The sequence below is a fragment of the Macrobrachium rosenbergii genome, chromosome 41, assembly GCF_040412425.1.
Source record: "Macrobrachium rosenbergii isolate ZJJX-2024 chromosome 41, ASM4041242v1, whole genome shotgun sequence".
NCBI classification, from domain to species: domain Eukaryota; kingdom Metazoa; phylum Arthropoda; class Malacostraca; order Decapoda; family Palaemonidae; genus Macrobrachium; species Macrobrachium rosenbergii.
In genome coordinates this window covers 24,770,779-24,784,712 of record NC_089781.1, presented here as the reverse complement: position 1 = coordinate 24,784,712, position 13,934 = coordinate 24,770,779, and the positions used below count along the sequence as shown (strand labels likewise).

The window sequence follows — 13,934 nt, the reverse complement described above, 5'->3', positions numbered from 1 at the left end:
CAGCCGTAGAGCTTATTGTTCTTTAAAACGGCCATTGAAATCAGTTCTCATCATGTATCGCAAATTTTCTGTTATATGACGTCTGTCGCATCTACCTCAACTTTCCTAGAGATCCGTTTGCCCTCTCGACATCTATCGCTGGTCCCCTTCGTATCAAATCTGTCGCAGATCCTGCCCTTACACGTCAGTTCTCGTGACTGGCTCCCGTTTCCTTGATGGATTCATCTCTGCGGCTTTCTGCTCGCTTAGCGTCTCCAGCCTTGGAGCGTAATGTGAATTTGGTCAATGGAGAAACTGTTGGCTCGATTGTGGCTGTTCATTGAGCCGTGGTCACATCCCGGAAGAATAGCCTTGTCTTTGTGTAATGGGCCTCGGTTGTATCTTGGAGGATAGCGGTGATAGCTAACTTGATATTAATCATGTTCCGGTAAATAGCTTTAATGGGAGGGGTGGGGGAGGGGTTTATTAGACTTGGTTAAACTTTTGATGAATAGACTAGTAATTGCGAAAGAAGCCTGGCTTTATTGGTATTAATAATGTTCTGGGAAATGGTCTTGTTGAGTTTTATTCGACTGCGACAAATTCTGCAGAAATTTTGGTGATTTTAGAAGACGACTTCGGCTGCTTTTTTTTTTTTTTTTTTTGTAGAATACCGATGTTGTTTAGGGCAGACTGTAGAGCATAACATTGTAATTGTAGAAGACGACTCCGGCTGTTGTAGAATACCGATGTTGTTTAAAGCAAATTCTAGAGAATAACATTGTAATTGTAGAAGACGACTCCGGCTGTTGTAGAATAACGATGTTGTTTAAAGCAAATTCTAGAGAATAACATTGTAATTGTAGAAATCGACTTCAGCTGTATTTTGTAGAATAACGATGTTATAGCCCAAGAAAAATTGAACAGTAACTTTATAATCGTGGAATAAGTGTCTGGCTTTTTTTTTTTTTTTTTTTTTTTTTTTTTTTTTTTTGTTATAGCGATGTTATAGCTTGGAGAATCTACCCTTCGTTGTACTTGATGACTGCGGACGTGTTCAGGAGAATTCAACGGTTATTAGACCGTAGATCTGCTCAAAGAAACTGCCCCTTCATGCGTGTTGGGTGGTTTCCGATTTGTATGGCAAATAATTCTACTTTAGATATTTTTTTTATCCACGTATGCGATATGTATGGTTTTTTTTTTATTCACGTATGCGATATGTATGTAGCAATAGGCTGCATATTGCATTATTAGTTACACATTATTAGCCAACGAGGAATATATAAAAAATTCATTATTAGCCCACGAGGACCGTATAAAAAGTGTAGGGTGTTTTTTTTTTGGTGATGTATTTATGCATTAATAAATTATGTATTTCTCCGTAAGTAGGGTACAGTGGTGGTTATCAGCTTTCCTGTAAGGTCATGTGATGTAATAACATGAATTACTGAACGTGATTTGCACGTTGGGAAACTTTGAGAAGATTGTGATGTTTTATTCGTGACTTGATACTTCTACGAAAAAATGGTGGTCGTTCAGTATCCATTAATTTTTTCTCGGGTTACTTCTCTTCAACGGTTTTTAGTTTATATAATTAAAAAAAAATTTGTATAGGTTGGATTGTACTTTGTCGACGGCTATAGTTCCCGTTTCAGATTTTTTTTCTTATGATTTTAGCATGTCAGATGAGAGGATTCCAGATTTTAATAGAATGTGTTATGAGTAGCAATATTACGGGTATCGTATTGTCTGTCTTGTTCTGAGTCCATAGGTCCACACCAGGACCCTTACTTCACTTGGATAATTCCCCCTGTGGCGGGCCCATGTATGTTTTCAAAGTAAGGTGCTTCTTATATTTTATAATTGTCTTTCGGTGTTTTCTCGTCAGTATCGTAGCTCCTGCAGAATAGAGTCTTTAGTTCCTTTTTAATTTTGCATTTTCCTTGTATGCTCTTCACTTCAGGCGGTATTTTGTTGTATAGTCTTGGAGCGCAGTGTACAAATGCTCTCACGCCTGGCTTACAATTTGTTCTAGGTTCAAATAGCCTATATGCTTCACTTGCATGTCTGATTACAATATTCATTTCGGGTCTAAAGAAGCTTAAGCAGTTTCTCAGATATGTTGGTTCATCATATTTTAGTACTTTAAAGACTGTTTGTAGTATTTAGTATTCTATTCTAGCTTTTACTGGGACCCAATGTAGCTCAATTAGTGCTGGGGTTATTCTGTCACGGGAAAATAGCCCTTTTATCAACCTGGCGGCTCTATTTTGCACTCCTTGCAATTTTCTTAGTATAGGTAGTTAGGGAGACCGTAGTATATAACGTTGCAGTAGTCAAGCCTCGAAAGTATTTGGTTGCAAATTGCTGTTTCCAGAGTATACACCCTCGAGAACACATTACTAGTCAGTCATTCTCTAAAGTCAAAGTAATTGCGTCAATTTACGTCGTATTTGAGTGATTATTTTCAGCAAATGGTAAACCAAATCTGGCTTTCATTTTCTCACGAACTTCAGCCGCCGCCATAAATAGTAGCAATAGAGCGTCAAGGATGAGGAGGATTTCTAGTCATTATCCGCGGAAGCTTTCATTAAGCAACGATTTGCAATATAGCCCAGGCATTGTGAAGGTAGGAAGACCGTAATGTTTAATGCGCGTAATTTGGTCGAACGCGCATGCGTGCCTCTTTGAATGCACGAGCTACAGTTGTCTGTGATGGGGAACGTTTCTCATTTACTTTTGTGTGAGAGAGTGAGAGAGAGAGAGAGAGAGAGAGAGAGAGAGAGAGAGAGAGAGAGAGTAGGAATATAAGAGTATCCGGTCTTAGCTGGTATTTCCCAACCTCCGCCTGTTTAATAGCAGATTCAGGGAAGGGAATTGTGGTATTGTGACGACTGTAATGCCCTCCCACGCAAGAGTGTCTCTGAAAAGCTGCTTTAATTTTAATGGTATTTATTTTGGGAATGAGGTTTTCCCAACCAGATTGTCTCCTCAGGGAGTTGTGAGGTGCGCTGTATCCTTTTATTGTACCTACAGTCATAGTCTTGCTTCCAACTTGCTATCAGCACTTTCCTAACAGCTATCATAATGCAACTGCGAGGTTTTCCTTCCGTTACACGTTTCGAGCCTTTCTACTCTGTTTCTCTTGAAGCGCTGAATGACCTCATAGGTCCCAGCGCTTGGTTCTTGGCCTAATTTCTATATTCCGATTCCTAGCCAGGTTTTAACCAGCCGCAGTTGAATAACCACCTGGTACATAAATCTTGATATGCCGACAGAGGTATTGTTGATTTTACCTGCCTGAGACCATAGTTGATTTTACCTGCCTGAGACCATAGTTGATTTTACCTGCCTGAGACCAAGTCTAACCTGCTTCGGTGGGGGATCGAACCCATTTCTTCTAGCTGGTGAAAGGAGCTCGGTAAACCAACCAATGAGCCACGGGTACCCTTGACTGACATTAGAATTTTGAAGTTCCGTGTAGACTATTGGTTCTCAACCAGGGGGGAATTGTGACCAAGGGTTATCAGTATTATATTATGTCTATTATTTGAAACGCACCTTTTGAGGTAGACAGTTTTGGAATGGGGGGCGTGGGAATGACATTCTGACACATGGTGATAGGGTGCATGGTCCAAAACAGGTACAATAACAGAAACGCACGTAGTTCAGGCGTCAGAGCCGTGACGTATTACAGTGGGAGTCAATTGCCTTATTCGAAGAAGTGTATATTTTTACATTCCCTGGGGCCTGCCGCGTTGGTACCTTTACGCAGACTGGTAGTGGTTTTATTATCGTAACAAATGGGACAGTGTTGTAAGGGAATAGATTATTTTTGTGGGTGTTCAAGGTCGAGAGAAAATGTGAGGTTGAATGGATTGGGCGTGCGTGGGTGCCTGGTTTGGGGTGAGAGTTGGGGGGGCCCCCATTATCAGTGGCCCCCAACGTCGCATTCTGGTGTGAGTCTCCTGATGGTTTATCGATAGGTTGGTGATAACGCTTATTATTTCTCAGAAGTGTATGGCAGATAATAATGCACATGAGAGAGAGAGAGAGAATTCTCGAGAGAATAATTTCAGAATATGGGATTGTAGGTACATGAACTGCCGGGGATAGAGGAGAAAAAGATAATTTTTCAATGAGGAAGTGTTGGAAAGAGTGAAGCCATTATTATTAATTTTAAGAGTGAACCTCTGTCAGAATAATGTCACATTTTAATGCGTGGATCTGTGGCAGTTGGCGTGTCCGATAATCGTAACGTAATCTAAACGTGATAAATACGAGTTATGAAGCACCCTCTGGAATGCCATTGTGGCGAGCTCTCTTAGATAGCCTAAGTGTATCATGCACCGGACGAGTGATTAGTTAACTAGTTTTATCTAAACTCGAGAGGAAGTCTTGCTTGTTTATATATATATATATATATATATATATATATATATATATATATATATATATATATATATACATATATATAATATATATATATATATATATATATAATATATATATATATACATATATATATAATATATATATATATATATATATACTATATAATATATATATATATACATATAGCCTATATAATATATATATATATATATATATATATATATATATATATTATATACTATATAATATATATATATATATATATATATATATATATATATATACATATATATAATATTATATATATATATTATATATATATAATATATATATATATATATATATATATATATATATATATATATATATATATATATATATATATATATATATATATATATATATATATATATATATATATATAGTTACACTACACTTCAAAGTACGATTGGAAATAAATTGCGACACAAATGTTTTGTATTGTAAGTTTTTACTGGTCCACGTTTAATCGGTTATTTCTTATTTTTTCGAGTAATTTCCCAGAAACCACTTGAACTTATTACAGTCATATTGATAACTTAATATAGTTGTCCAGGTTGCAGTTAATTATCCCATGCGGCGTGTTACGTAGATGAAACTGATAGCCCGTCGAGATCGCATACACTTTTATTAATTGCCTTTATCTCCCCAGTACTTCAAGTTAGTACCCCCCCCCCTCTCATCCGCTTCCAATTGCATTACTCGCCTACTTTTACTCTTCGTTCTGGTTTCTTAACATTTAGCTGCCCCACTTCTCTAGTTTTGGCTTGGTCCAGTCGTCATCCGTTCATTTACGATCAAGTGTTTCCAGCAAGACCCAGTTGGGCTAATTGACAACTTAACAATTTTGGCTCTGGAACGTAACCTGTTGCTGTACCCGTTATTCTCTCTCTCTCTCTCTCTCTCTCTCTCTCTCTCTCTCTCTCTCTCTCTCTCTCTCTCTGTGAGATGTTGGTTTTATATGTTCCTTTTCGGAAGGTTAACTTTATAATGCGATAAGGAGTAAGGTTTCTCTCTCTCTCTCTCTCTCTCTCTCTCTCTCTCTCTCTCTCTCTCTCTCTCTCTCTCTCTCTCTCTCTCTCATATTGATTGTATATAAGCCTTTTCTGAAGGTTATTATTTTTCATAGTGACAGAAATTTTCTTCTGTGAGCTTAAGTGCAGACATATCTTCTATTACTCTTGATTTAAGCTGATCAAATTTTAGGTAAAAACATAATAGGTGAACAGAAACAGTTCTATAAATAGAAGTAAAAGTCAGCGGAAATCCCATACAATTTATGAATTACGTCAACAACAGCAACAAAAAACGAATTTTAAAAAAGTTGGGAAAACAAGTGTTCGTTGATATGAATTTGTCAGGCCTTGTTGTCATTGCGTAACCCAAGTTGTTTGCTTGCCAAGATAATCAGCTATTATTCAGGGGACGTGGTCTGGATATTGTATCTTTAAACAGCATTATTATAAAGGGTTCAGTGTGCTCTCATTTCCTAGAGCTTTGATGATACGTATGGTCACGTTGAAGGGATGCATTGTTGATTAGCTACGTAAGCTTTGTATCTATCTATCTATCTATCTATCTGTCTATATATATATATATATATATATATATATATATATATATATATATATATATATATATATATATATATATATATATATAATTGAAAAATGATTGCGCACGAATTGAAATCCCTACAGAACCATGAATTTGTGCCAGGATGTTTCATGGTTGTCGAAGCAGTGGCGCTCTCTCTCTCTCTCTCTCTCTCTCTCTCTCTCTCTCTCTCTCTCTCTCTCTCTCTCTCTCTCTCTCTCGTCGAAGTTGAAAGGACGGATTCATGCTCGGAAATCCTGTGCAGTAATTCCAGTCGAAGCAGTGGCTCTCTCTCTCTCTCTCTCTCTCTCTCTCTCTCGGGTGTTTGAAGGATGACCTTGTCTGATAAAAGACCAGCGTTTGTTGATTGTTGTACGTCAGACTGAATGGATATTGTTTATTAAAAATGGTAATATATGAACATATGAAAGAAAAATGGGCTTTCCTATTTACTGTATCTGTGGTATGGATAAAATTCGTGTAATATTAGTAGGCTATGTGATAATGGTAAGATTCGCGTAATATTAGTATGTGATAATGGTAAAATTCGTGTAATATTGGTATGTGATAACGGTAAAATTCGTGTAGTTTTAGTATGTGGTAAGGGTAAAATTCGTGTAGTTTTAGTATGTGGTAAGGGTAAAATTCGTGTAATATTAGTTTGTGATAATGGTAAAATTCGTTTAATATTAGTATGTGATAATGGTAAAATTCGTGTAATATTAGTATGTGGTAAGGATAAAATTCGTGTAGTATTAGTATGTGATAATGGTAAAAGTCGTGAAATATTAGTATGTGATAACGGTAAAATTCGGGTAATATTAGTAGCAAATTTAATCAAAGAGTTTTATGCCCATCACAAGAAAAACTAACGATTATTAACTATAATAATGAATATTTAGTAATGTGATAACTGTATAATCAGAAGTAACAGCAGATTCATAGATGAATGTATAGCGAAGACAATGCATTAGTATTTGTACAGTAATACAGTACATTTTGTTATAGTCATAGCATTGATGCAAAGCTTGGATCTCTTAATATGTGATACTTGTACAGTATTACAGTACCTTTTGATGTAGTCATAGCATTGATTCAAAACTTGAATCTCGTAATCTGTAATGGCTGATATCATTACAGGAATTACAGAAGTAATCGCATAAGCCAAGGTCTAGATAGTATTCCGTCCAGACCTTGGTATAAGCTGTGTTCAGTACGGGAAAAATGTTCAGCAACGAATAATAAAAACTACGTAACTGGGATAGGAACTTACTTTTTTTTTTTTTTTATAAGACTTCTCGCTTTGAAATCGGTCGAATTATTTCAGATCGGTTCGTTCTTCGATATATGACTGACTTCGAACAAGGTCGAAGATATGCAGTGAATAACTTCATTTAAATTTGTAAAACAAGAAAAAACTTACGCACAAGATACATACTCACAATGCGCTCAGGTATCTAGGCTAGGACCTAATTATGACCATAATCATTGGGAAATTAATACAACTGAGTAGAATTTAACAATGGAACGGTTGATTCTCTCTCTCTCTCTCTCTCTCTCTATATCTCTATATATATATATATATATATATATATATATATATATATAATATAATATATATAATATATATATATATATATATATATAATATATATATATATATATATATATATATATATATATATATATATATATATATATATATATATATATATATATATATATTTCCATATATGTAGTCCCGGATTTTCTCTCTGTCTCCCTGGATTTCTCTCTCTCTCTCTCTCTCTCTCTCTCTCTCTCTCGATAGCGACTGGATGAAAGTAGAGAATAATGGCAATTCTCTCATTATCGTATGTATGCGCGCGCGCATGCGCCTGCTTGCGTCCACGCATTAGTTCGAGTTAATATGGCCCCACACGTGCCTGAACTTGCGTGCGTGCTTGTAGATGGTAATTGACGTGACCTACTATTTATATTCGCAGTTTATGATTCTCATTACTATGTGCTTTCTTTGGTTTGGAAGCCTTTTTTAAGAGGAACGATCAGTTCTGGGTACCGGTTTAAATGTCAGGGGGCTTGTCACAACTCCCCTCCCCCACCGGGGAAGTGGGTGATCGGTTTTGTACCTGCTTTTCATGTCTGTTCTACATATGTCAAGATGTCTACATACACATATATATATATATATATATATATATATATATATATATATATATATATATATATATATATATAATATATACATATACACATACTTTTTGTATTTGTATGGACAAATGTTAAGCCACAAATATCGTTTAATATCCGATCCAATGTACCTCGGGAAAAACTTATAATTGATATGGGTTTTGTCACTGGCAGGGTTCGAACTGTTGCCTGGCTTAGAAACGATTGACATGTATGTATGCGATATATATATATATATATATATATATATATATATATATATATATATATCTAATTATATATATATATATCTAATTATATATATTAGTGTATAAAGAATTATATATATATATATATATATATATATATATATATATATATATATATATATATATATATATAACGCAGTATATAAAATTATATGATCGTCATACATTACAAACATTAATATAAGTTTTTTGTGTTTTTGTCGTGCGTGGTCGATTGACATTTGACATTGGCAAGTGAATCAGAGACTTAAAAAATTCACACTCATATCGGATGGAGATTGCTCAATAAATACCAGTATTTTTTTTTTTTCTGCGAGTGGACGTACAATTTGGCTTAGTTTCAACTGCGGACTCACGTTTTCGTTAGTTTCAACTGCGGACTCACGTTTTCGTTTTTTATGAGAACGTGTGCAGGGTATCTGCAGTGTCCGAGTTAAAAGTAAGAAGCTTGTTGGTTTGTAATGCTAAGGTTTTCCATCTTCAAGATGGAGCTTTAACTGTACTTAACTCTCCTTTTATCCATATTTGGGACTGGAGCAAGTGTGTTATTAACTGTACTTACTCCTTTTATCCATACTTGGAACTGGAACAAGTGTATTATTAACTGTACTTAACCTTATACTTTTATCCATACTGGGAACTGGAACAAGTATACTGTTAACTGTACTTAATCGTCTCCTTTCATCCATACTTGGAACTGGAACAAGTGTATTATTAACTGTACTTAACCGTCTACATTTATCCATACTTGGAACTGGAACAAGTGTATTATTAACAGTACTAAAACATCTTTTATCCATACTTGGAACTGGAACAAGTGTATTATTAACAGTACTAAAACATCTTTTATCCATACTTGGAACTGGAACAAGTGTATTATTAACTGTGCTAAAACATCTTTTATCCATACTTGGAACTGGAACAAGTGTATTGTTAACTGTACTTAAACATCTTTTATCCATACTTGGAACTGGAACAAGTGTACTATTAAGTGTACTTAATCCTCTCCTTTTATCCATACTTGGAACTGGGACAAGTGTATTAGCTGTACTTAACCTTCTTTTATCCATACTTGGTACTGGAACAAGTTTATATAAATCTTAAAGATTAACAGGAGAAATGATTACTTTTATTCAGTCGTGAAACTTGGAACTCATGCAAATTAACTTCAGTGAATGACTGAAAATGATGTATATGATATTGCAAGTTAATATGAGGTTTTTATGTCAAGATGAGTAATCTTGACCCTTGCATATGTAGTTGGTATTTTCAGAAACACTGCGATGTTACAACAGGAAGCCGTATTTTCCTGTTGACGATCAACTGTGTTTTTCCCCTTGTTAGGCAATTTCTTGTGCAACTTGTGCATTCATCATACACAACGTACACGTATGGAACAACGCAAAAAATGCCGTTGCAAACTCGTCCGCGGATCATGATGCCCGTATTTGACCAGAGAAAAAAAAAGAAGGTATTCTGTGTATCGCGTTGCTGAATCATCTCCGCATGAACCCTTCTCGTCGACTCCCTCCCAGGTAACTCATTACCGGTAAACCCCCCTCCCCCTCCAGGTACTCTTCCCTATTCATATGTTAGGAGAGTGAGGGGGTGGGGGCAAGGCCAGGGATTTTAGGTCAGCCATGCCAGAAGGGCATGGCAAGCTACCGGTCTTGAACCCCGCCGTTAGCTTGCTAGGGGAGGGGGAGGGGACGGTGTTCCAAGTCTTAGTGGGCCGGGGTCCGGCAGGCCTTCGACGCAGCAGAGGCCAAGATTGCGGGCGCTAGTGGTAGGGGCCGAGACCTCGGGCGTCAGCTCGAGTTCAACGCGGATACCCACCACCCGCCTGATTGGGCATTTCTCAGATTGCCTCAGAGGAGGTTAAGAATGATGCGGTTGGATGCGGATTTGGCTGAAAATTGACCCCCGCGCTTCTCTGGGTCGTGCTTCGGAGTTGCTTCGTTTTGTTCGGCTTTAATACGCTGCGGCAGAATGTATGTAGTAGACCTTTGATAACGTTGCTGCATAGCATAGTCTTATTTGATTGCTGTATAGAATAATAATCGATCGAATCCAGTTTTTGCCTCTTGTGTGATTGCATAGATTAGGCTTAATCTATTCTTTCAGGTTAATGCTACAGTCTCGCTCTGGAAGTTGGTTGGGAAATGTGGAAAAATCCACTTTCTTACTTTGGGAACATCAGATTTCATGAATTGTGAACAGTTCTTGAGAAATGTTGACTTTGGCATGTACTTATGATTGGTACATGTGCAGTTAAATCTAAGGCTGAAAGGCTTTTATTTGGGGTCGAGATTTTTTTTTTTTTTTTTTTTTTTTTTTTTTTTTTTTTGAGGGGTGGCGTTGTTGGTCTGAGTCTGGCTATTATTGGGATTGGATCCGGCATTTTCAAGGCTGTGTTCGGGTTTTATTTTGGGATTGGATCCAACTTTTATTTGAACTGGGTCGGGATTTATGATTTAAGATAGATTGACAGTCAAGTACAGGGTAAACTTGAAACTATTTTAGTTTCTCATCTTAAACTTTATCTATTATCCCGAGAGTTATAGGATTGAAGTAATTTACTAACACCTTATTGTAAAATAAGTGATTACTCCTTGTTATTCCAACTTTATTGTAGAACCATTAAAAGAAATTGATTGGAATCATGATCTCTGTGATGCATCAATATTTTGTGATCGGAAATAACGAGTAAAAAGCCTCAGTAATGTAAATGAGAGACTGTATTTTTCCAAAATACATGAAGGATAAAACGGGGGAGCTTTCGACCGTATGCACAACGGTCCTCATGGCTGAAGAGGACCGTTGTGCAAACGGTCGAAAGCTCCCCTGTTGTATCCTTTTTTGTATGTTGGGAAAAAAGTCTCTCATTCACGTTACCGTGGCTTTTTACTCGTTAATCATGATCTCATCAGAAACCAAAGCCTGTGGTGATACACCTTCTAGTTTTGAAGACAGTTCTGCAAGATATTTTAGACTTGTCAAGTGCCTGAACTTAGCATTATTGACTGAAAAGTGTCTTCTCGAACTGCCTACCCTCTATTGTTGAAAAATGTCAGGACAGTTTTGTCGTTGACTACTTTGCTTGTCAAGTGGCTGAACTTAGCATTCATTATTGACTTTATAAACTGAAAAGTGTCTTCTCAAACTGCCTACCCTCTATTTGTTGAAAAATGTCAGAACAGTTTTGTCGTTGACAACTTTGCTCAAGTGGCTGAACTTAGCATTACTGACTTTACAAACTGAAGTGTCTTCTCAAACTGCCTACCGTGTATTTATTGTTGAAAGCATATCAAATCAGTTTTGTCAATGACGGCTCCCATAGTTCATAATCACCAACTAACCATTTTTTTTCTTTCTTCCCCACCAGGAGGAGGAACTACGACACAGGGTAGTGAACCACGAATCGCACGATGACGACCTCGTGCTGTGTTCCGTGGCCCAGAGTGCCTTCGAGACAGCCGAGGAGCTGGTGCACAAGGTGTGGGAGGAGGTGGCCAGCTGGAAGACCCAGCCCTTCTCCAAGTTGCCCAAGTGGTTGCAAGACAATGATTTCCTTCACCACTGGCACAGGTGAGGCGGAAGGGGAGCTTGGTGAGGCCTTTGTGTAAAGGTGTGCCTCGTGTGTGTGTGTGTTTGTACGTGTGTGTGAGAGAGAGAGAGATAATGGTGGATGAGTACTAATATGTATGTTCTTGTGTGTATATATATATATATATATATATATATATATATATATATATATATATATATATATATATATATATATATATATATATATATATATATATATATATATATATATATATATATTAATATATATATATATTTATGTAATATCTCTCTCTCTCTCTCTCTCTCTCTCTCTCTCTCTCTCTCTCTCTCTCTCTCTCTCTGTCTTCTCTCTCTCTCTCTTCCTCAACCCTCAACTCAAATCCAGCCCCCTCATAATTCCCATCAAAGTAAGTCTGTCCCTTCAACTCTCCTGGTGGCCATAGTAACCTAGCTGACACTTTTTAACGTTATCACGTACTGTTCTCCCTGGGGCGGGCGAAGGACATGTCCAAGCCATCTTCATCTACCTTTCATCGTCACCTTATCAGCGTATGGAACTTATTTTCCCCCGTAGTAACATTTCTCACACTATCGCACCACCTCACTCTTAATATTCTTCTGAAAGCTTTGTTCGAAAACCTTCCAAATTTTTTTTAGATGCACTGTAGTTCCATTGTCGTTCTTTGATTCATTTCCATTTTGCAGTACAGAAAATACTTCATTTCCATTTTGCAGTACAGAAAATACTAGATTTGTGTATCACCTTACTTATATAATTTCAATGCATTTGATAGCCTAATCTCCATCAAGTGGTACTTCATCCTATTGAACATAATCTTTTGATTGCTTCTGTTTTTCTTAGATTTATGGAGTCCTATCTCTCTAGATTTTAAAATTTCCAAATCTCGAGGTGTTTTGGTGTTGAGCGCGGTACCTCCATGACAGTTATCTGTATATATTGAACGGAAGATCTTATATAGTATTGGTCTGCGAACGCTGTCATACGTCTTCTTATAACCAAAAACGGCTATTAACCTGGTAGTTTGAAATTCCATAAACAGCTTTCACAATGTCTTAATATAAACAGTTCATTTGTGCAACTCCTGCGTTTTCTAAAACCTGCATGTCCATCTCTTAGCATTTTACCAATTTCTCGCTTCAGTCTGTCGAGAATAAACTTAAGTCAATTATAGCTAAAATATTCAGCAAGTTCGTTGCCCTCGCAATTAACACAGACCACCTTTCTGTGGTAACTGGGAGATGACTTCTAATTCCCAATCACCTTGTTAGTATGCCAGGTGTCATTTCAGTTTTAGCTAATATCATGACTGTGGTGGTTCCATCATAATTCTGCTGTTAATGTGTATGTGAATATTTAAGTATGTGTAATGGAGAGTTTAAACTGGAGAGAGGGAGAGAGAGAGAACGATTAAAATGTGCATTATTCTAGCTTAATTACGGAAGGGAAAGAAACGAATAGTTTTCAAAGCTTAATAAATTTCATCTGCAATGAAACTGCAAATATATATAAGCAACCAACACGTGCAGTCGATTCCTGAACGCGATCAGTCTGCATCACCTTACTTGAAACAGCCCACCAAAAGAAACACCTGAACCCCCCCACGCAGGTGAAGTTCAGTCAACTCGATTCGGTTCGTTCTTTGTTTCTTTAAATCTTCAGCTGAAAACGCAATGAGCAGTCTGCAGGCTAAACCCAAGAGGGCTTTAAAGGGAAATCAGCCTAGAGAGAGAGAGAGAGAGAGAGAGAGAGAGAGAGAGAGAGAGAGAGAGAGAGAGGTTATAGGAAAAGGTGATAAATACGTAAGTGAGTAGGAAATACAACAGGAACCTGAAATTCAGCCAGAAAACTGTACCAAGTTTTAGTTGTAGCCCAGATATAAAACTTAGTAAAAT

General features: G+C 36.9%; 1 protein-coding gene across 2 annotated transcripts in view; it reads left to right on the top strand.

The window, feature by feature from the left end:
* The window catches only part of AdipoR (adiponectin receptor), an 85,992-nt gene that overhangs the window by 16,043 nt on the left and 56,015 nt on the right, over nucleotides 1–13,934 (top strand). For both annotated transcript variants that reach the window (XM_067084179.1, XM_067084178.1), the window contains exon 2: nucleotides 11,836–12,038. In XM_067084179.1, the coding sequence (XP_066940280.1) occupies nucleotides 11,836–12,038 (203 nt within the window). The remainder of the gene's footprint in view (nucleotides 1–11,835; nucleotides 12,039–13,934) is intronic.